The sequence below is a fragment of the Alexandromys fortis genome, unplaced genomic scaffold, assembly GCF_014885135.2.
Source record: "Alexandromys fortis isolate MF-2015 unplaced genomic scaffold, M_Fortis_MF-2015_v1.1 scaffold_145, whole genome shotgun sequence".
Taxonomy (NCBI): Eukaryota; Metazoa; Chordata; class Mammalia; order Rodentia; family Cricetidae; genus Alexandromys; species Alexandromys fortis.
In genome coordinates this window covers 1,912,991-1,935,836 of record NW_026068049.1, presented here as the reverse complement: position 1 = coordinate 1,935,836, position 22,846 = coordinate 1,912,991, and the positions used below count along the sequence as shown (strand labels likewise).

Below are 22,846 nucleotides of genomic sequence, written 5' to 3'. Positions count from 1 at the left end.
GGACCACCAAGTGCTCAACTGCTGGTGTCTATGGAGAGCATTTCTCATTTGAATCGCCGTTCACTGATCAGCCAATCAGGCCTAATCAATGAGCTCTGGGTCAATGGAAGACTGAGTTCCTAAATAAGGTGGACCACACCTGAGTAACAATGCTTTAGGTGGTCCTCTGGCCTCTGCACTTGTTTGCACACATGTGCACACAAGTAGAACACTTTAAGTCTGCCCTAAAAAGTCATGCAAAGTCTTGTAATGATGTCTTTCTCTGTACTGCTCGCTCCCAAATAGGAACATAAAGACTTCTTATTAATTATGAATCTCAGCCTACATCTTAGTCTTGTTCATAACTAGTTATTATAACTTAACACATTTATATTAATCTGCCACATGACTCTTGGCTGTTACCTCTCCTCCTGCACATTCTGCTTGCTCTGTGTCTCCTGAAGTCTCCTCCTTTCTTCTTCCCAGAGCACCCTCTATCTCCAGAAGTCCCTTCTGTACCTCCTGCTTAGCTATTGACCAATCAGCTCTTTACTAAACCGATCACAGTGACACATCTTCACACAGTCTACTAATATCCCACAACAAAGTCTTTTGTAATTTTAAAAAAAGTAAAATCCAACCATTCAAGAAGATCAGCTATGCTTATCTGCTGTTGTATATGGAACTAGAAAGCTTTGGGCATGTAGTTAGCAGTCAGTGAACTCACTGGATGAACGAACCTTTCTATTGCATACACACTTCACGCCCTAGCAGCTGCTAGAAAGGTAACGAAGGTCCAACTTTCATGAACCTCAGATTCTAAATCTAGACAGGATAGTAAAATGATTCCAGATAATAAGTGTGGTGGGAAATATTAAATGAGATTTTATGATATGAGTGACATGGACGAGAGAGTTATAGAAAATCTATATTTGTATTTGGAGCACTGTCTCTGTGTCATGAGCCATGTTAATATAAGTCTATTTAGCTTCTACTTAGGAAGTCTTCTTCAAGTCTTAGTTGGTCATAGGTTTACAGTTACAAGTTTATCACCTATCTCAATCCCCGCCCCCCAAACTTAGAGAACCCTGAACTTCAAAGTTTATAAGGAACTAATTTTAAATCATTGTTTGGACAGAATTTTCTAAATAAATAAATAAATAAATAAAGCTCCAGGAGACAGGAGATGATTATCAAAGCAATTCTAAAGTAAATAAGCCTTGTGGTCAAATACACTTGAGAGTCAACCCATGAAGTTTGATGATAGAGACGTTCTAACACAGAATAATTCGCATCCTGTTTATCCCAAAGTTTCATTTAGTTATTTTATAAGGTTTTATTTTGTATTTATTTTTCCCATCTGTTTGTACCTAATAATAGTAAAATGTAGTTTAGAAAATTCTGTTATAGTATAAAAACTCCAGAAGTTTTGGAAAAGAGAAAGATAATCCTTTGGACACAAGCCTTGTCTTTCCTATGAGATATGCACACTAACTTTTTCTTTTCAAATGTCTTGCTGTAGAGCCCTGGCCACCCTTAAACTTTAACTCTTTCCATTTTAGCTCCCCAGTTCGGTGTTTAGAGGTGAGAGCCACCACACCAGACTGGGATACTTACACCAATTTATCAGGAATCCAAAGAAGTTGTGGGCATCACACCCTATGTATCACCTATGCTGACTAAATCCTCTGAGCAAAGAGACTTGCTACCTTTAGATTTTTGATTCCTAAAAGCTGCAAAACTATTCTGATTTATTAGTAGTATACATTTGGGTTTTCTCTGTTACCTTAATGAGTATGAGTACATTCAAGCTGACTTTTTTAACTATTAAATTTTATTGTCTTGATAAAGACAAACAGTAGAATACAGTTGCAACTTCATGGGCCTTTGACAGGTGGATACCATATTTAGCTCTATCATTCCATAACTTTGATTAGATTTGATCTTTGGAGAATTATTCAACATTTTCAAATGTCACTGTATTAGTGTTTCTGTGATATGTATGTATCTGAAATGTATGACCATGAGCAACTTAAGAAGCTGATTCTGGCTTATGGTTCCAGAAGACTAGATGTCCATAATGATAGAGAGATCATAGCATGGCAGTGGGAGTTGGGATCTGAGAGATCACACCGGATCAATTTCACATGGAAAGCAGAGGGTGAGGGGAGGGAGCTGCAATTGGGGTCAGGCTATAAACTGTCAAAACCTGCTCTCATGACATACTACCTCTTTCAAGGATCCATGGTTTAAATGTTCCACAACCTCCCCAAAGAGCATCACCAACTAGAGACTAGTTTTCAAATACATGAGCCTATGAGACATTTCTCATTCAAACCACAATATCTTATCCTCCCCCAGACATGCAGTGGAATATGGTAACAACTTCACTGGCCTTTAACAGGTGAACCCTTGGCTCTATGACTCAATGACTTACTAGAAGTGATTTTAGGTAAGTTGTTTAACCTTTCCAAATATAACCTTTCTGATATGCAGTTAAGATACCATCTCTGCCTTTTGGAAGGGTCAGTCTGATGTCAGAGGTCCACAGAAGGGGCCATGTCAGCCCATTCTGAAATGTTTACATGGGGTGTCTGTCTTCTTCCTTTTCTCTTTGCAGTCCCACCTGGAGTCTTGCAGGGCATCACCGTTTGCTGTTTGCTCCTACAGTGATGGCTCATGAAGTAGTGATTTATAGGTTCAATTAGTGAAGAAATAAGATTAGCATCCTGTGTTATCAGTGTAAAATGAGCTACTCAATCATTGCTGTGCAAGTTTTACAGTGCTTTGAGCCAGAATTGGTCTATAATGCTCCATTCCTATCTCACCTTAAAGAAGTTAAGGGAGTTCCTAGCCTGCTGCGGAAGCTCCTTCCACTCCTTCAGCCAATAGCCTTAGCCTTTAAGATACCAGCCCACTTGGGCATGGTCTCTTTGGCTTGAAAAAGCAGTGGTAGCTGTGAGCATGCTCTCTCTCTCTTGCTTCATGAAGGCTGTTTCCGGCTACCAGACTCTTTTCCTGGTCATGCAGAGGGTGTTTGTCTAGGACGGTGATCTGTAAGTTTTTCCTTTAAATAAATAACCCTTTTATTAATTATAATTCCAAACTGGTGTGGAATTGTTTTGTGAATTACTCCTTTACCTGGCACCCAACATTTGATAGCACTACAAGACCTGTTTTGGGTACCAGCTGCACAAGATGGTTCCAACTTGGTTACCTGAAATGGTACACATCTTTTACAACATTCTGGCCAGACCTCCATAAAATACACAGAGACTATTTGCAATCTTACCAGACATTAATCTTGAAATTTAACCATCATTTTGCTTTCACAGTATCCCCTAGAAAGAACGTCACCCCCATGACAGCTGGAAATAATTCTAGAGGACAATGTCCCCTCTCGCAGCAAAGTCTGTCCTCAGGTTTAGGGACATCATTTAGGGGTTGATTATAATTTGTATATGGTTGAGGGTTGGGGGAGGAATTTTATAAGCTCAGGGATTTTTTTTATAAGAAGGAAATTGCTATTTGTGAGTTATTGTTTATAAACAATTACATTGGCATAGATTCTTGTATATGGATAAAAAGTTAAATTATATTGAATATTGCATGCATGCTTCTACCTCTGTTTAAAACATTTTTAATGTATATATATATATGTATATATATATTTACCATATTTCAGTGTACATTTCTACCTCTGATCAAGATACTTGTACGTTATTTACATTTGGAGGTCATTGTCCTCATTTATTGCACAGTTGTTTATTGGCTTAGTCTTTAAGTTAGATAGGTATTAAGAATTATAGATTAATAGTCATCTATGTTTGTCATATTTATAGTTAGGCTAATTGTGCTTTTTAGATACACAAAGATTAATTCTGTATGAATAGATAATCTTCAACCTCTTCAAAGAACTGTAAAAAATGGCATTTAATCTAACTTAGAATTCCGTGGTAGCAAGACACAATCACTCCTGGCAACACCGATCTATTTCCGAGAGATTGTTGAGCACCAAATCTCAACAAGTGTGTTAAAGTCATTATATCAACTGTACAGTAAATATTGTGAACCCCCTCCAGCTGCTCACTCTACCACAACATTCTAGAAGATAGCATAGTCTTACACAACTATACTGTGTCCAGTGGTCCATACACTATTAAATGCAGCCACAACGTAGCTTTGGTAATAACTGGTTAAGAACATCATTTTCCTCAAGCAGTAATAGGTGATGAAGAACAAAACATATTTTCATATCTTATAGAACATCTATGAAGGTTCTTAAGTCTGCTTGTACATATACAGGAACCACATCATTAAGTCATTACTAATATTAACCCAAAGTCAAATCAATGGTATGCTATTTTGGTTAGAAGGTTTAATTTTCGATGTTGATTTTAGGTCTGTGGAATACAACATCACATTTATAATTTTGCCTTGAAGAGAAGAAAGCAGTGTGTCACAGTCACTAGGAGATATGGGGCCATTCCATTGATTACCCATTCTCTTCCAGATGCCTTGCATGCTGGTAGAAATGAATGGGATGAATTAATAAGTTCTGTGCCATTAGATGATTGTAGGACAATAAATGACAATTAGAGATAGAAGTATCCTGGCCATGATAATTCTACAGGCACTGTGTTGGATTTGCGACTTTTCATTAATCAAAAAGTACCTTTTGCCATCTCTTGTGACCCGAACAATATACCAGGCACAACTGGAAAGCTCAAAAAACTGAAATTCCATTTACTATCAAGGTTTCTCTACTCGAAACCAAGTAGACAAGTTGGAGCAAGAAAATAGACACTAAAATGTAGTCAAGAAGCCAATACACATGATAAATGCTGTGAAACTCTTACAAGGATGTGGTTTGTGGGTGAAATGAAAGTGATATTTTAGGCAATTTCATGGAGAAAATAAATGTTCAACTTTCAAGTATGGTAAGAATTAGATTGGAAGTTGTAGAGCTAATAATCGAGGGATGTAATCTTGGCATACAGTGGTTCCAAGAACAAAGTGCATTCCATGGTTGGACATATGAGCTTGGAGAACATTCCTGAAACAAAAAAGGAACTCACATAGGAATGTACAATAATACTGTTTGAAATAGAAACAGTCCAGTCATTCAGCTTTGCAGTGTGGACTTGGGTCTTGGCTGGCTGGGATGGCACAGACGCTTAGTCCCAGCACTCAGGAAGCAGAGGCAAGTGAATCTATCTGAGTTCAAAGCAGGTTGCTTTACATAGTAAGTTCTAGGTTATCCAGTGCTGCAGTGTGAGACCTTGTCTCAAAGAACAAAACAAACAAAAACCCCACAAAACAAAAATCCAGTAGTTCATTTGATTTTCCTGGGTAACTGCAATAGTTGAATTTACCTCAGGGTTTAAGGAACTTCCTGGTTATGTTTATGAAAAAAATCCTGCTGGTTCCTTTATTGAGGTAAAATCTCTTCTTTTTCCTCTTCCTTTTCTTCTTCTCCTCCTCTTCTTATTCCTTCTCCTCCTCCCTCTCCCTCTTTCTCCCTCTTCCTCCTCTTCTTCCTCCTTCTTCTCCTTGTAGGTAAAGACAAGAACCTTCTTTGGGTATCTAGATGGAAAAGAGAAAAGAGTTCACTATATCTCTTGACTGTCAAGAAAGATGCCAGTCATAATATTGTTTTTCAAAATAGAAAGGATGCTTCAACTATCCCTCGTCTTCATTTTATTGTTTTGAAAAATAAAGAGCAGAAGCTTCAGGTGATAATGACCAACTACTCTTTCTTCAATCAAAAACTAGCATTTGGGGCTGGGAAATGTCTCAGAGGGTAAAATACTTGTCACACAGATGTGAGCACCCAAATTAGAATCTTCAGAGCCCATATAGAACTGAGCATATGGAAGTACATCTGTAATGCCAGTGGTCCTCCAGAGGCTGGTGGGATAGCTAGCTTGGCATCCACAACAGCAAAACAAGAGACTATTCTCAAACAAGATGGAAGGCAATACTCAAGGTTGTGCTTTGACCTTCACATGCACACACACACACACACACACACACACACACACACACACACACATGAATACAATTTAAATTAGGGTTTCTAGAAAAAATAGAATCAATATGATGAGCATGTGTGTGTTCAGATTACTTTGAAATATAAACATCTGTCTCACACCTAAGAGGCGAAGAATACAGTAGTTGCTTAGTCCTCGAGACTCGGTGCCTCAGCAGCCAGAGTTCCACAGTGCTGTCTTCACAGTGAAGATGCTGACAATACATAGTTGCTCAGTTCACGTGGCTAACTTCCTCAGTAGTCCCAATCTGTCTTCTAAATCTGGAGGGGTCTTGGAGAGCTGCTGGTCCTTCATCAAGGATGGCAGCCTGGAAAGACTGGCTCTGTATCAGTGAAGGAATCAGCAGCAGTGGCAGGATAAATCAACCTGGCAGTGAAAGGGAGTGCCAAGCAAGCCAAAGAGTTTATGTTTTACATCCTCTGGCACCTAAGTAATATTCCACAGAGAACAAGAACAGTAAGATAAACTTCTTCCAATACAATCACAAGCATTTATATATAAGAATTATTAGATTATAATTTTACCATATACTTGGCAAATTATCATATCTGCCTTTTAATAAAAATATATTTTCCCACCTCTGTGTCATAATGATAAAATCCATTTGTTATTCCATATATCTTATTTCAGTTTTGAGTTTAAGGAAAAACAGGGTTGGAGACATCCATGGTGAGTTGTTTAAACCCATTCCACAAAATGCAAAACCTTATCCAAATTGTATGTCCCAAACCACAGACCTTGCCTGAAAAAAGTGCATTTGGCTGTAGATATGGAACAATGTGAAGCCCTTCCCCTGTTCAATCTGATGGTATTATCAACTCCTATTTTAAGCTTGTTTATGGAACTAGAATAATACTGAACTTAGATATATAAAGGTGATTACAGCAGGAGAAATTTGACCTTTGGAAAAAAATCCTTTCCTGTATAAACAAAGGTCTGGAATGTTTGAAAAACCTATAAGCCAGTCAATTTCTTTTTGATTTATTTTAAACCTGAGTAAACAAGGCAGGTCTATTTTATTTTAGAAGTAGAAAAATGGAAATGCCTCAGTTCTCCAAACATATTTTTAGGAGGTGCCTTTGGATAGTGTGAGCTGTGTCATGGCTCTGCTTTGTGATCATGGTCCTGTTCATCCTCCCTGCAGCCCAACTGCTTCACTGCATTGAGGGATCCACTAGCCCCATTCTGACCTAGGTGGTTCACTGCCCTTCATCCTAGTGACCTGAGGATCTCATTCCCACATCCTTATTTTTATATTTGTTTTCCCAGGGACTTCCTATCGTCTCTCATTCTTGTTCCATCATGATTTCCAGTCCCAGCTACCCTGCAACCTCAGTGCATCCCCCTCCCCGGGTTTCCACCCCACCTGCTATCTACGTCAGGATGGCACTATCTCTGAATGAGCCTCTGTGGCATGTCCTCACTGTTGTGTACCTTGGCTTACATCTCTACTAGTCTCACGGCACAGCCATGTGAACCTATTACATGTAAGAGCTCGGAGAATACCTGTGGATTTATGAATGATTGGGAAATGGGGTTGAATAATTTTTCATCAAAGAACCATGTATTAAAGGTATGGTGCCCCAGGCTGTGGCACTATCGAGAGGCTGTGGCACTATTGAGATGTGGGGGGAACATACAAGACATGGAGACTTATGGGAAGTCCTCAGGTCCCCGGAGATGTGCCCATAAAAGGAATAATGAGACCCTACCTTTTAAGTTCTGACTTTGAGGTAAGCTGATCTGTGCAGCTACGCACTTCTACTGCAATGGGCAGCCTTGTCACAGGCATACTGGATCTCTAAACCCTTGAGCAAGGATGTCTTAGTTAGAGTCTTATTGCTGTGAAGAGACGCCATGACCATGGCAACTCTTATAAAGGGAAACATTTAATTGGGGCTGGCTTACAGTTTCAGAGGCTTTGTCCATTATCATCATGGCAGAAAGCATGGCAGCAGGCAGGCGGATATGGTGCTAAAGAGGTAGCTGAGAGTTCTACAGTTAGATGTGCTGACAGCAGGAAGAGACTGAAACACCAGTCCTGGCTTGAACATCTGAGACTTCACATCCTTCATCAGTGACCCACATCCTTCATCAAAGCCACACCTTCTAATAGTCCCACTCCCTATTGACCTATGGGGGCCATTTTTATTCAAAGCACCACACAAGCTAAGCTTTTTCTCTGTATCTCTTTCTCTTTATCGAGAAACTGAAGGCACATGTGTAACCCCAGTGCTTGTGTGTGTTAGGCAGGAGGAAACAGGAAGAGCCCTGGGTCGTACTGGTCAGCAAGCCAAGCAGAGCTATGGGTCTTCAGGTTTGAGGAGGAGCTGAACTTCCACACACTCATCCAGGATCAGGTAGGATGACCACATGACTTTCAACTTTGATGAAAACAAATGGCCAGTTACGTCCTTTCTTTGCTGATCCTTTCTCTGTTTTCTTTATTCTTACCTTTCTTATTTAATGCAAGACTAGAGGGAATTATTTTTGTAATGCTTTATTTTAAATTTATAAGAGTCACAAAGTTTGAGGTTTTGTGTGTACATGTTTGTGTGGGTGTGTACACTTGTGTGTGTATCTATGTGCTTGTGTGTATTGAGGTCAGAAGTCCTCATTGGTTGTCTTGTATGTATGCGTGTGTGTGTATGTATGTATAAAAATGTTGATACATAAAACATTTCAAGGAAGGAATGGGGAAACCTAAACCAAAATCTGCAAACTTTGGCTCATGAAGTCAGGAGATTTTGAAAAACAATATTTCAGGTGTGTGAAATGACCTAACCACCAAATATAGTACAGAAAACCATGTGTGCATGTGGGGGGGGGGAGAAAGCAAGAGAACAAGAAAGAGTCCCTAATAGTAAGATAATACAATAAAAAACAAAACCAGAAATGGATAATAAGCCAATGATTGAGAAAATCTAAATCATGAACTACCATTAGCTTTTGAACAACGTGGTCACAGAAGCAACATAGCTTAGTCAGTAGAGTTGCTGACCAAGAATGTACAAAGCCCTGGGTTCCATCCCCAATACCACATAAACCAGGTATGGTGGTGCACAACCATAATTCCAGCAATTGGGATCTCAGAAGCTGAAGGTCATCTTCCACTACAAAGCAGGTTCAGGAAGCCTGGATTACATGAGACTTTCTCAAGCAAAACTAAAGAAAACAAACAAAGCAAGATTTGTGGGGCGTTAATTTACAGCATAGAAACTATAGTTCCTGATACTATATTATACTGAGAGATTAGAGTCCAAAGGTTTTCATCACACACACACACTCAGCCCCTTGACTATCAGTGTTACTGATTCCGGAAGCCTTCACATTAGTAATGGCCTTTGTTGCTCTGTGACCTGAGGTGTTGTTTTGTACTGGAATATTTTGCTTCTGGGAAAACTTTTAATCTAAGCCCCTAGGAGAGTTGAATGGCCTACCTGCTCGCCATAAGGTCAAGACTGGCCCCAGTTCAAAGAACGTTTTGTTAGTTTTTTGTTGTTACTATAAGAAATATCCAAGATAATCAGCTTATAAAGTAAAAAGGATTATTTGGGCTCACAGTTTTGGAGGCCCCAGATCCTGACTGACTGGCCTTTGCTGAGAGATCAGACAGCGGCAGGAACACGTGGTGCTGGTCTACCACGCCTCCTTCCATCACCAGAAAGCAAAGGGGCCTGAGGATGGGGATCCTGTGATCCCCTCCAAAGACAAAACCGATGACCTAAAAATCCTCCCATCAGGCCTCACCTGTTAAAGTTCCCAAAAGTGATACTCTGGGGACCAAATCTGGAGCACACGGGGCGTTGTGGGGGAGGTGAACTTGATGCTGAGGCTGCAGAAGAACGAAGCAGTTTAAACAAAGAGCATCCCCGAGCCATGTGCTGCAGCAGGGCCCTGACCCAGAAGTGTCTGAGCTGGCAGCTCATCCGTTCAGACAGGGACCTGCGCACGCAGCTGTCTGGCTCTAAGATACTACCTTTCGCCTCAGTTTCCTCACCAGTGATTTGAACATGCAGCTCTGCTGGCCCGAGGGTTGGTGTGGAACTACAATCAGAATGACTAGCACCCCCGGAATAACACTGCTACTCCGCAGATGCTCGTTCTGCTTTAAAAAGATCCATTTGTCTTTAATTATGTGTTGGGGGTGGTGTATACACGCGAGCGCAGGGGCCAATGGAGACCAGAAGCAAAGCGCTCGTCTTGGAGCTGGTGTTACAGCTGCCAAATTTGGGTCCTGGGACCCGGACTTGGATCTCTGAAAGAGCAGTACACGTTCTTTACTGAGCATCTCTCCACCCTAGGAGATAGTTATTCCTAGGGAAAGGATGATATGTTTTCTCTTCTTTAATGAAAGGAATTCTAAAACAATATAGAAAATCCCTAAAGGGAAAAACAAGAAATTAATGGTTTCCCATTTTGTCACTTTCAGATATAAAGTTATCAGCTATGATGATTGTTTTTAAAGTAATTATCTGATGTGTCAATTTGCCTGTTTATCCCTATCCTTCTTCCCCTCTGTTTTCTCTGTATATGTTTACATAAATTTCATTTTTTTTTACATGAAATGCTATGTGTAATGGCTTCAGAAAACATCGTATCTTGTACTGTGCTCTCTTCATATGGGGAGTATTTTAATGTATTCAAGTATTTGTGTGCGTGCTTCAGAATGTCCCAGTGTTATTTGGAAAGCAACTAAGCCAATAAGGGCATATTTGGCAATTTGGAGAATCAAATGTCTTTCAAACGCGTTAACAAGGAAAGAATAACGTGGGAAAGGTGACTTCCTGCCCCGACTACTCATACGGTAAAAGCAGGAAGCGTCAAGATACCGTGCCGAGAGCTTTTAAAGGGCTAAAGATAGCATTAAGAACATTTAGACACCCATGTTCACATTGGGGGAGGAATTTGATTGCTCAGTTTTGTGAAATGGAACAATAAATTATTTTCTCTTATTTCTTACTTTGTGTGTATTTATATACAAGATATAGAGGTTTGGAACTAGAACCTTGACTGTTTCTCCAGATTTAGCCATGGCCCCACCAAGGCAAAAGCTAGTCTCCAGCTCTTTGTAAATTGCACCCAGACCCTAGAAGAGGCGTGCTCCTGCCAGAAAGAGAGGCAGGAGAGGAGGAGAGGGGGGAGAAGGAGTGAGGGGAGAGCAGTCCATAGACAAAGGGAACTGTTCCTCAGCGTGTTGGTTAAGGAGGAAGAGGGCAGGGACATGGCCTGCCCAGGAGGTGGTTGAAGAACAGGTGGTATGTGTTGCCATTCTGCAAACCCAAGAGCCAGAAAGATGGACTCCAGCTCAACCCTCTGCTGTTTCTGTAGCCTCATGTAAGCTCATATTCATGTCCCTCGGCAGGACGCTGCCTAACTGTGTCTCCGTCATTGAGTTCTAGTGAATTCTGTTAGACTGTATGTCAAGTGCTCAGAAGAGGGTCTGCGATGCGCACTGAATGAAGGCTAACCGCTGTCACCACTGCCATCATCGTCCCCATTACTCAGCAGCAGCAACTGTTCTTAAAAGCTCTCAGGTCTCGCCCCCCCCCCCAAGCCTCTGCTTGGGTCTCCCGCATGAGAATGTCTGCAGATAGGAAGCTTTGGGCCATCTGGGTGTGGTAAGGAAAAGAACTGAATGAAAGCTGTGTGAACTGTTTACATCCATGCCACTATTATCTTTCCCAACCACACAAGGGAATTACATAGAGATTCAAATTAACGTTGAAATTAGAACATTAGAATTAAAGTCAGTTGTGGTGGTGCTTTTTGGTCTAACATGCCAAACTGGCAGGGGTGGAGGACCTTGAGGTCAGCCTGGGCTGCATTTTGGAACGGAAGAAATGGCTCAACAGTTAAGAGTGTGCACTAGAGGGCTATTGGGTGGGCCTCTCCTATTTGATTCGCTTCCTACCATCTGAGGCAGACATTCCATGGAGACCTTAGACATGGATCTGTGAGGGATAAAGGAACACTTGATTGCTGGACTCGGAACATTAGAATGTAGGAGCCTGGGCTTTAGGCCTAAATGAGGCACTGAAATCAGAAAGCTGATGTGGAAGCAGGTGTCTGGTGCCGCCCTCCCTGAGGTCTGCTGTTCAACTCATAAGCACTGCTGAGAAACTGGAGTGCGGTGTCAACAGTTCCCATGCTTCTGTGTGGGCATAGTTTACAGATCTTGTGCTTACTCGAGTATTTGGAAAACAGTTTGTGTTCAACCTCACGAAAGAAGATTACTTTGGGGGGAACTGAGGCAGATTATCCATTGGCTGTCATCACAATTATTATCCGGCATTACTTCTGCATAGCAATGGCATTCTATGTGATATTTACATGTATGCATACACGGTGCACTGTTAGAATCCAGCCTCTCATTTTCTGTATGCCAACATGTTCTTCTCGGTCCTTAGATCAGTCCTTTCTGTTCAGTTGATACATTTTAATTTCCACAATGAGAGACCATAAAATGCTTACCATTGTGCCTTAACGAACTGTCCTTCACTTTCCCCCATCCTACTGCAATTGATAGACTGCCAGCCTTCATAGCCACTGGATAACACTCCATTGTGTATGTATCTGAATGGAACTTTTAGCTTTACCATCATCACTTGTTGATGGGCTCCGAGGCTGGGTCCCTATCTTAGCTATCTATTGAGAACAGTGCTGTGGTTAACTTAGCGAAGAAAGTATCACTTCTACACCGATGTCATTCCCTTTGGTTATCTCTCTAGGGTTGGGACATAGGGGTCAAAGGGTAGTTCTGTCTTTAGCTTTTGAGAACCATGCCTCTTACTGTTCTTTCTAACACTGTACTGACATGTCCACCAACAGTATGTGGAAATTCCTTGTGTTTCCATATTATGTTAGTGGTTCTTTTATTGATAGCCATTGTAATTGGGGTGATTTCTCACCTGTATTTTGATTTACATTTCCCTGATGTCTAGGGATATTGAGCCCCCTCCCACATATTTGTCCCACATAAGAGACATCTACTCATATCCTTTGCCTATTTTTAAATTGGATTTCGTGATTTCCTACTAGTTTTTTTTTTTTGAGTTCCTTAATATTTTCTAGCTATTAGCCGTATCCAAGAGGAATAGTTGTCAGATGTTTTCTTCCATTCTGTGGTCTTCTCTTCCTTCTGCTGATACTTTAATTTCAGAGTCCGGGTGCTTTTTAGTTTGATACAATTCTACTTGTCACCTTTCTCTTTGGTTTCCTGTGCTTTTCTGGTCCTATCCAGAAAAGTCCTGGTTGGTGCTTTTGGTGCTTTGAAGTGTTTTCTATGTCCTCATCTAATAGTTCTAGAGTTTCAGGCTCTCGCATAGGTTATTGATTCATCTTGACTTGATGATCAGACAGGGTGGGTTGGCCATCTCCAGTGGCTGGGCTTGTACACTCACTGTTCCCAGACTGGAGGTATGCTACCCAGTGTGTGTTAAAAATCAGTTGACTATAACATCACTGCAGCATGGATGTGGGAGGGACACGGGAGGTCCCACCCTAGCTGAGGAGCTACTGGCAACAGAATGCTGCTGGGAAAATGAGAGCCATTCTTTTAGGACTGTGGCAGGTTACTCTTGTTCATGGCGGCAGCATTAACTGGACTTAATGGATATCTTTAGTTTGATTTTGGTTGCTGTGATAAAACACTGACAAAAAGCAACTTGGGAAGGAAAAAGTTCATTTGCCTTGCACGTCCCAATCACAGTTCAGCATGGAGGAAATCCAGGGTAGGCCCTCAAGACAGCTAGAAGTAGGAACTGAAGCAGAGACCATGGAGGAAGTCTACTTAGTGGTTTGTTCCCATAGCTTTCTCAGCTTGACTTTATATATATATATAAAACCCAAGACCAACTGCCTAAATGTGAAAGGGCCTCATAGTGGGTTAGACCCTTCTACATCAATCATTAATCAAGAAAATGCCCCACAGGCTTGCCTTTAGACCTGCTTGATCAAGACAATTCTTCGATTAATATCGCCTCCCCCCAGATGATGGTAGGGTAGCTTGTGTCTAATGGACAAATAGCAATAACAACAACAACTAGCCAGCATAGTGGGATATTAAAGAATAAGGGTAAGAGACAAGAGAATGTGAGGGGAGCACTTTGGGGCGCTATAGGAGAAGTTGGGAGCAGATATAATCAAGACATTGTGCACAGCTACTATATTGTTAAATAATAAATAAAATATTTTTAAGTATTAGTTAGCTATAGACATGGGTTTATTTCTTAGATTTACCTCTCTCTTTCTTGCTCTCTCTCTCCCCCTCCCTCTCTGTGCCTGTTTTAGGCGAATACTATACTTTATCATGAAAACAGGTATTATCACACCTCTAACTTAACTTAGCTTTTTTGGCTCAAGATTTCTTTGGGCTTTCAGGACTTCATCTTTATGATTTGATAAACTGGTCTATCAAAGATGCTTTGCTTTCTTGTTTCTTTCTTTTCTTTCTTTTCTTTCTTTTGTGGGGTTAGTGCTTCAACACCATTTCATCTCTGGACAGAGGATTCCCTGTAGCATCCTTTGTGCGGCTGGTGCAGTGAACATAAACTCCTCCTGTTTTGATTACATGGGCAGGAGTTAATTTTTCATTCATTCCTGTGCGCATTACTCCTAGCTGGCAGTCAATCATGTTTCAGGTCTTAGAACACGCCATAGCATTCTCTCCTGGCTTCGTGGATTCTCTTGAAAATCTGTTGTTATTCTAATGGCTACAATACCTGTTAGCACAGAATGGTTCAGTTCTTTTGTGGATTTGGGACTCTTTTCATCATATTTACTTTTTTATATTTTAAATGTATTCTTTGGGAATTCCATACGTGTACACAATAGATTTTGATCACATCAAATCTCACTCCAACTCCACCCAGATTACATCCCACATCCCTTCCTAGCTTCATGCCCTCTTTGTGTTTTATCACCAACTGAGTCCAGTCAGTGCTTGCCACAGACTGGGTCATCCACTGGGCATGAACAACCTACCGGGGACCACAGCTCCATCAACTGTGACTTTTCAGCTAGGGATAGGAGCTCATCAGCCCTTGCCCCTGAAGAGTTTTTTTTTTTTTTTTTTTAACCTTCATGGGCATTTTTTCTTTGGAGGCAACTGTTTAACATCATCATTAAAGCAGACTTCGAGGAGACTCGACAGCTGTCTACTCAAAACATTTTCAGGTGCTGAAGTTTTATTCACTGTGCTTTTTACCACACAGTCACTAAATTCACTGGTCATAAAACTTTAAAGCATAGCATTTTTCTTTCAAACTTCCAAAATCTGCATACATCAAGTAGAAGGTGCGCTTATGTTTCTCAGCTTTGGGATAGAAGTCTTCAGCTTCTCAAGTTGCCTCTCTAACACCTTCTGAACTTGAACAAGTCACTGAACGTATTTTCTCGAGCTGCCGAGACCTCACCAGGTCTTGGGTGTTTGTGTGACACACTGACTGTAACAGCCTGGCTGTGACTTGTCAGCCTGTTAGGCAGGGACACCTTTCCCATGATTATATGTACACAATAGAATTAGAGCCTGCTTTGCCCATTATTTCACTGTATACATTTTCTCTGTCATTAACCTTTTCCTCTTTGCCTTTGAGTATTACAGAATCATAGATTTTTTTAATTTCATTTAGTGGTATTTATAAGGTTGTTAATGTATTCCTTCTTCCCATCTCTGTGTATAACTGAATATATTTTTTTAAATCTACCTTTCAGTCAGGTATCCTTTACCTGATGAAATTGTTCTGGGGGATTTCCATGTATTATTTTTTTTATCAGACTTATTGATACCTTCATTACCAAGATTGGTGTTTGGTTCTATTATAAAGATCTTCTTTTTCCTGAGATTTTCATTAAAATCCTTCTCATTGAGTTATTTAAAATAAAAATCACCTCTTGCTGGACAAAGGTGGTACATGGCGTTAGTCCCATGACTTGTGAGACAGAGGCAGAGGCAGGTGGATCTTTATGAGTTCGAGGCCAGCCTGGTCTAGAAGAGCAAGTTCTAGGACATGCTCCAAAGGTACAGAGAAACCCTATCTCAGAAAAATAATCACTTCTAGGTATTTTTTTATCTTAATTTTTAATTGTATGTGTCCATGCATCTCTGTAAGTTTGTGTGTGTGCAGTGATAAGTGAAACTTAATGCATTTGCCCGCAGAGGCTGAAAGAAGGTGTCAGATCACCTGGAGCTGGAGTTAGAAGCAGCTGTGAGCCACTCAGAATGGGTGCTGGGAACTGAACTCAGGTCCTCTTTATGAGCAGTTGTTGCTCATAATGACTGGTCCATCTTTCCAGCTCTCCCTTTAGGATTTCATTCATGTTTACGTCATTATTATTATTATTATTATTAAATTTTTTCATTTATTTTATATCCTGACCTTAGCTTTCCCTTCATCTTCTCCTTCCAATCCTCCCCAATCCCCTCAACCTGCAATCTATTCTTCCTCTGTTTATGCTCAGAAAGGGGCAGGCCTCCCATGGGTGTCAACAAAGCATGGCATATCGCATTGAGGTGGAACCAAGCTCCTCTTTTTAACCCAGAATGAAGAATAGGTTGCTGTAAGTTAGTCAAAGCCCTAGGGTAGCCCTGCTACCACCACTAGGAGTCCCACAAGCAGATCAAGATACACAACTGTCACATGTATGTAGAGGCCTAGGCTGGTCCCATGGAGCTCTCTAGCTGTCAATCCAGAGTCTGTGAGCTCCTAGGAGCCCAGGCTAGTTGTTTCTGTAGGTTCCCTTGTGATGACCTTGAATCCCCCTGGCTTGTACAATCCTTCCTCCATCTCTTAAACGGGAATCCCCGAGCTCAGCCCAGTGCTTGGCTATGGATCTCTACGTCTGTTTCCTTCAATCACTGAATGAAAACTCCCTGATGACAATTGGGGTAGTTACCAATCTGATTACAGGAGATGACCAGTTCAGGCTACCTATCCACTATTGCTAGGAGTCTTAACTTGGGTCATGCTTGTAGATTTGTAAGAGATTTCCTTGTACTAGGTTTCTATCTGACTCCCACGTGCCTCCCATCAAGACATCCCTTTCTTTACTCTCTGCCTCACTCCCAGCCCAATACTTCATGTTTCCATCCCTGCCAGCCCCCAGTCTCCCCAGAAGATCCTTTTATTTCCTCTTCCCAGGGAATTTTATGGGTCTCCATCCCCCTCTGTGCCCTCCTTGTTACCTGGCCTCTCTAGGGCTGTGGATTGCAGCATGGTTATCTTTTATAGCTAATATCCACTTATGAGTGAGCACATACCATGTTTATCTTTCTGGGTCTAGGTTACCTCATTCAGGATGATTTTTTTTTTCTAGTTCCATCCATTTGCCTCCACATTTCCTGATGTCATTGTTTTAACAGCTGAGTAATACTCCATTGCTTCAATGTACCACATTTTCTTTATCCGTTCTTTGGTTGTTTCCAGGTTCAGTCTATTATGAATAACACTGCTATCAAAATAGTTGAGCAGGTGTCCTGTGGAATGATTGAATATCCTTTGGGTGTATGCCCAAGAGTGGTATTGCTGGATCTTGAAGTAGATTGATATCCAATTTTTTTGGAAAACCTCCATATTGATTTCCAAAGTGGCCGTACAAATTTGTCCTCCCACCAGCAGTAGAGGAGTGTTCCCCTTGCTCCACATCCTCTCCAGCTTGAGCTGTCACCTCTATTTTTGATCTTAACCATTCTAACAGGTATAAGATGGAATATCAGAGTTGTTTTGATTTCCATTTCCCTGATGGCTAAGGATGCTGAACAATTCTTTAAGGGTCTCTCTCCTATTTGAGATTCTTCTGTTGAGAATTCTGTATGCCATTTTTAATTGGATTATTTTTACTACTTTAGGATCTGTGGCTAAACAGTTGCTTTGTTCTTTTGAAGGTGTCATTTCCCTAACCTCATTTTTCTATCTTTTTATGTTCCTACATTATGAGTTTAGCATGTGTGGATTTGGATTTCCCGCATTTATGAGGTGGCTTTTGTTAAGTGGCTTTCACTTGGAAAGTTGTCTTAGGTGCCAGTTTGTTACCTGGTGTTGGCATGATAGTTTAATTTCCCAGTAGTTTCTTTGGTTGCGGCTAATGAATCTGGGCACACAATCTGTCATGGCTGAGCTGAAGAGACCTGCCTACTTTGTATGCTATCAAAAATGGGGACATTGCAACAGTTCAAGCAAGTTTGGTGCAGATTCCTATGGGCATATGGGATCTCATGGATGACCATTTCCATGGTAGAAATGAGTGCTCCTTCAGGCTACTAAAGCCTCTTTGGACATTGTTGGTACTCCTGGCAACGCCAGGGTCAGTTAGAAGCCTCACACACTTGTCTTCTTGACCAGACAGTGGTAGTGGCTCTGATTCTATACCATAAGAGATATAAGTGTCAGGAACTGAAGCGCTGCTTTGTGACACATCCAGTCCTAACTGTCATTGTCATGAGTGTTCAAACAGGGTGGCCAACAGAGTCATGTACATGGGGTGACAGCAGTAATGGTGACATGTTTTTCTTTAGTGTCAATATATATCCTGGAGTGGGGCTCTCACTGGAGCCAGAGTCTTTCTCTTAGGTGTAGTATGTGACCAGCACCAACATAACATGCAGGAAAAATGGTTGATCAGGTCTCAGCAGCAGACTTTTGTGGGTAGAAAATCATGCCTCCCCACTCATCAGTTTCAGGCATCTGAGTAGAGCCAGGGGGACTGGCAGGATGCTGGAATGCCTCTTCAAGTCCTGGTACTGGCGCCAAGGCTTACCATGTCCTTATTATCAAATGGGTACCACTCCGATATCCATTTCCTTTTGTGTCATATAACCCGTTCCCTACAGCACAGGAAACCCAGCATATTCAGGCCATAGTTGGACCAAGGTAGATTCCTAAGGCAACTATCATCCAAGTCAGTCAAGTAGAGTATGCCAATCACAGAACTAGAGGTCTCCGATGCCCAGGGCAGTCTACTCTCACCAGATAGCTGATTTCTCAATGTTTCCTAACCACAGTACCCTGGTGTTCTTAGGAAAGTGATATGCGATCTTTTGGCCAAAGTAGAGCTGCTGTACATATTTCATCTATGCATGTGTCCAGCCAGCCTCTGACAACTGTCAATTCTTTAGGTAGCCAAGATTCCAGAAACCATGCTTATAGAACATGCAGAGACACTATTGCATCTCTGTGTGCATGCGTGCGTGTGTGTATAAAAGGCAGAGGTCCATACCAGATATGGTCCTCAATTATTTTTCATTTTATTTTTTGGAGAAGGGTCTCTCACTGAACCAGGAGTTGACTGATTGCCTAGACCATCTGGCCAGTGAGCCCTGGAGTCCTCCTACCTCTGGCTCCCCAACACCACAATACCTGGCTTTTACTTATGTGGGTCCTGGGAACTAAATTCAGATTGTCATCATTGTGTGGCAAACACTTCACCAACTGAGCTGTCTCTCCAGCCCTCTTTGTCACTGTTGACCTTGTAAAAAGAAGACTTCTCTGCCCCCAGCTCTGGATCAAAGATGGTAGATGCTGGAGTAATTTCCCTCTGTGTGCTGTTGTCTTGGGTCTCTGAAGCTCACAGAGTTTCAGCTGCTCTGTCTGGGATTTCCTGTGTCCTCTTGTGGCACTCACTTATAATGTAGCTAGATACTGTCACTTTGGTTCTTATTCACGAAGAAGGAGTCAATGAGTGCTCACTGTCTCCATTCCACCATGACCTTGGGTGCACCCATTGCTGATGGTCTTATTCTCCTGATGATTGACTGGAACTAACTTTTCCAGTCTTTGCTCCAGTCTTGTTACCCAGTAGCCCTTCAACACTGCTGAACTGAGTCAGGAGCAGAGTTCTGGACTGGAGTGTGGGCTGAGGTTGCCTGGGCCCAACTCCACTCTGACATGGGTTGCCATGTGGTTTCTTCTGGAAGATTTCTCATGGAGTACAGCATTCCACTGTGCAAGGCAACCCATTATTGGATAAATCAGTGTTTTCAAATCCACTTTGATGTTCAAGTGCCTAACACTTCCCTATCACTCAGTAGCACTGTTCCTGTTCTCTGCACCAGATAAGGACAGGATGTTGTGACCGCATTTCACCTTTCTGAATTCTACATGATAGTTATCGCATGACTCTGCCTTTTTTGTTGTTGTTATTTGTTTGTTTGTTTAGAAACTCAAACTAAGAATACTTGTGTGAGTGTGTGTGTGTGTGAGAGAGAGAGAGAGAGAGAAACAGAGACAGAGAGAGAGAGAGACAGAGAGAGAGAGAGAGAGAGAGAGATTGTTACTCATGAACTAGGCTGCTGGGCTTCTCTGCTTGGATCCTCAGATCCTCAGCAGCTACACTCTCTAGTTTATTATTTTCTTCAATCACATGTGTCTTGTGTTCCAGATGAGGACATTCAGAGTGCTGGGAGGTCATGGCTTCCAATTATCTGCTAGGGTTTTGTTTTGTTTTGTTTTCTAGCTGCTGTGTCATGAGCTTGGCTCACATGGAGCCTGACTTCAATAAAACCCCTGGATCTTTTCACAGGACTCCTGCCAAACCACAGCTCCTCCTTCAATATTTGTGGGACTGATAGTTTCAAAAATAACATTCACATTTTCTTATATAGTAAAAGCAATGCCTAACTGTTGCAGGGTTTCAAAGATACAGTCAAATAAGTACTTCCTTTTATCTGAAAAATATTTTCTTTACTTCATTAAAAATTTTATTCAGTATATTCTGATAGTCACCCCCCAAAATCTCTCGCAGATTCACCCCCACCTTCCTATCTACTCAACTTCATGTTATTTATCTCTCTTTTTTAAAAAGTCCACCAAATCCATTTGTGTTGACCCACTGTTCTTGGGTGTGGTGCTTACTTACCCCAGGGTGACAGAATTCAAGATGATTGACTTCCAGCTTGGTCTTCCCTACACATTGTAGGCGTCAGAATAGCAAGTAATGCTCAGATTCCAGCAGAACCCAGACCCATGTGACAGTAGGGGATGGGACACCAGGACAGGAGTGATGATTGCTATCTAAGGGTGGCCAGTCATTATACAGCTCCTGGTTATTTAATAGCTCTAACTGAGACCTCCCCTTCAAAAGAAAATGTCCTTACTTTTTTTTTTTTTTAGAAAAAGAACTACAATGAAGAATTTCATGAAGAACCCCCCACCCTCCACTGAAGACTGGCCTCAAATTTCTCATGGTCAAAGGACTCACACTTGGAACTTGGTGGGCCCTCCCGGCAACTGTCCTTCTTTACTTCTTTCTCCTCCATGTCTCCCAGAAAAAGGTGTTCAGGGTATCTGAATTTTGTAACACCTGGTTGTGACTTGTGATCCACTGGCACTAGATGTCGTTACACAGCAGCTTTGCCTGCTGGTCACCCCTCGTCCCTCTTCTCCACTCAACCCCCTTCCTTCCTGCTCGTTTACAGCATTCTCAGTCCAACACAGAAGAAACTGTGCTGGCTGAGATCTCTTCCTTTTACATGCCATCCCTCCAAACCCAGCACTCCCAGCAAGATCTCATCCAAAAATGTCCTCCCTTCGTCTCACTCCCTGCTCAGCTTTTGTGTCAGGATGACTCATGATGAAATACATCCTTACACGTTACCAGTTATGCAACCCCGTGGAAAATTGCTTTGACCCCTGTGACATTTATTTTCCACAGCTATCATACTGAAAGCCATAATGCTTCCTTGAAAAATAGATTAGATTAAAAAAATTATACAAAGCATCCTAGGAATTTGCAGCTACGTGATGGTGTCATTGGTTTGTGCTTACACTTGTTCTCTACGATGTGATGAGAACATAGAAGTCAAGTAAATATGTTGGTTGAATGTGGAAAAGCTAAAGAGCAAAAAAAAAAAATGGAACAAGTGAAAGGGATAAGTAGATAGGACATAAGACTCGAGCATTCCAAAAGGCAGAGATGCAGAAAACCGGTCCTACCTGAGACAGGAAGGAAAGGGCTACCCGAGTAACCCTCCTTTCCCTGCCTTGTTCCAGGGCTGTTGGCATCAAAATGAGACTCTCCTCAGAGTGGTATCGGTTTTGGTAATTAATTATTAAAAAGCTTGTGTACTCCAATTTTTTAAATATGTGAGAAACAGAATTCTCAACTCAGCCTTCTTGGAAATGTTTTTTCTCTTAGAAAATTCTCCTCGGGTTTTCTAGCCACTGACCTATTCCTGAGCAATTAGGGCCAGCCAGGGTCAGCCTTTGGGAAGGTGCTTACCTGGCGCTTCCCACACAAAGTTCTGCCAAGCTCTTCTGCCAGGAGATGCTACAGCATCCGCGAGGGTGTTGTATGGAACCAGTGTATATTTTTGAGCAAATGGACTAAAAAAAAATTGTTCAATGGATAGAACTTAAAATGCCCTTCCTAGGCTGTCTGATGGCTCAGTGGGTAAAGCACTTCCCTTGCAAGCTTAGTGGCTCCTCTTCAATATCCGGAACTCACAGAAAGAGTCAAGAAGAGAACTGGTTCCCCAGAGGTAGCTCAGTAGATAAAGGTACCTGTCACCGAGCCTGGTGACCTGAGTTTGAACCCAACATGGTAGAAGAAGAGAATCAGTTCCCACAAGTTGTCCTCTGACCTCTACATACGTGCCATGACTCCCCTGATCCTGGCCAATTAAAATAATAAATATAATTTTTAAAAAATTAAATGTTATCTGGGTGGTGGTGGTACACACCTTTAATCACAGCACTAGTGAGTTTGAGGCCAGCCAGATCAGAGTGAATTCTAGGATAGCCAGTAAAACCCAAAAAAGAAGGAGGAGGAGGAGGAGGAGGAGGGTAAGGGGGGAAGAAGAAGAAGGAGGAGGAGGAGGA

General features: G+C 41.6%; 1 protein-coding gene across 5 annotated transcripts in view; it reads left to right on the top strand.

Moving 5' to 3' along the window:
- Positions 1-22,846, top strand: part of Cyp39a1 (cytochrome P450 family 39 subfamily A member 1) — a 151,128-nt gene that overhangs the window by 127,024 nt on the left and 1,258 nt on the right. The window contains exons 12-13 of one of the 5 annotated variants that reach the window (XM_050119334.1): positions 8,282-8,392; positions 21,140-22,605. In XM_050119334.1, the coding sequence (XP_049975291.1) occupies positions 8,282-8,392; positions 21,140-21,190 (162 nt within the window). In that variant the 3' untranslated portion in view covers positions 21,191-22,605. Of the gene's footprint in view, positions 1-8,281; positions 8,393-21,139; positions 22,606-22,846 lie in introns of those variants that run through there. The other 4 variants (XM_050119338.1, XM_050119337.1, XM_050119335.1 and 1 more) reach the window with 4 other exon arrangements.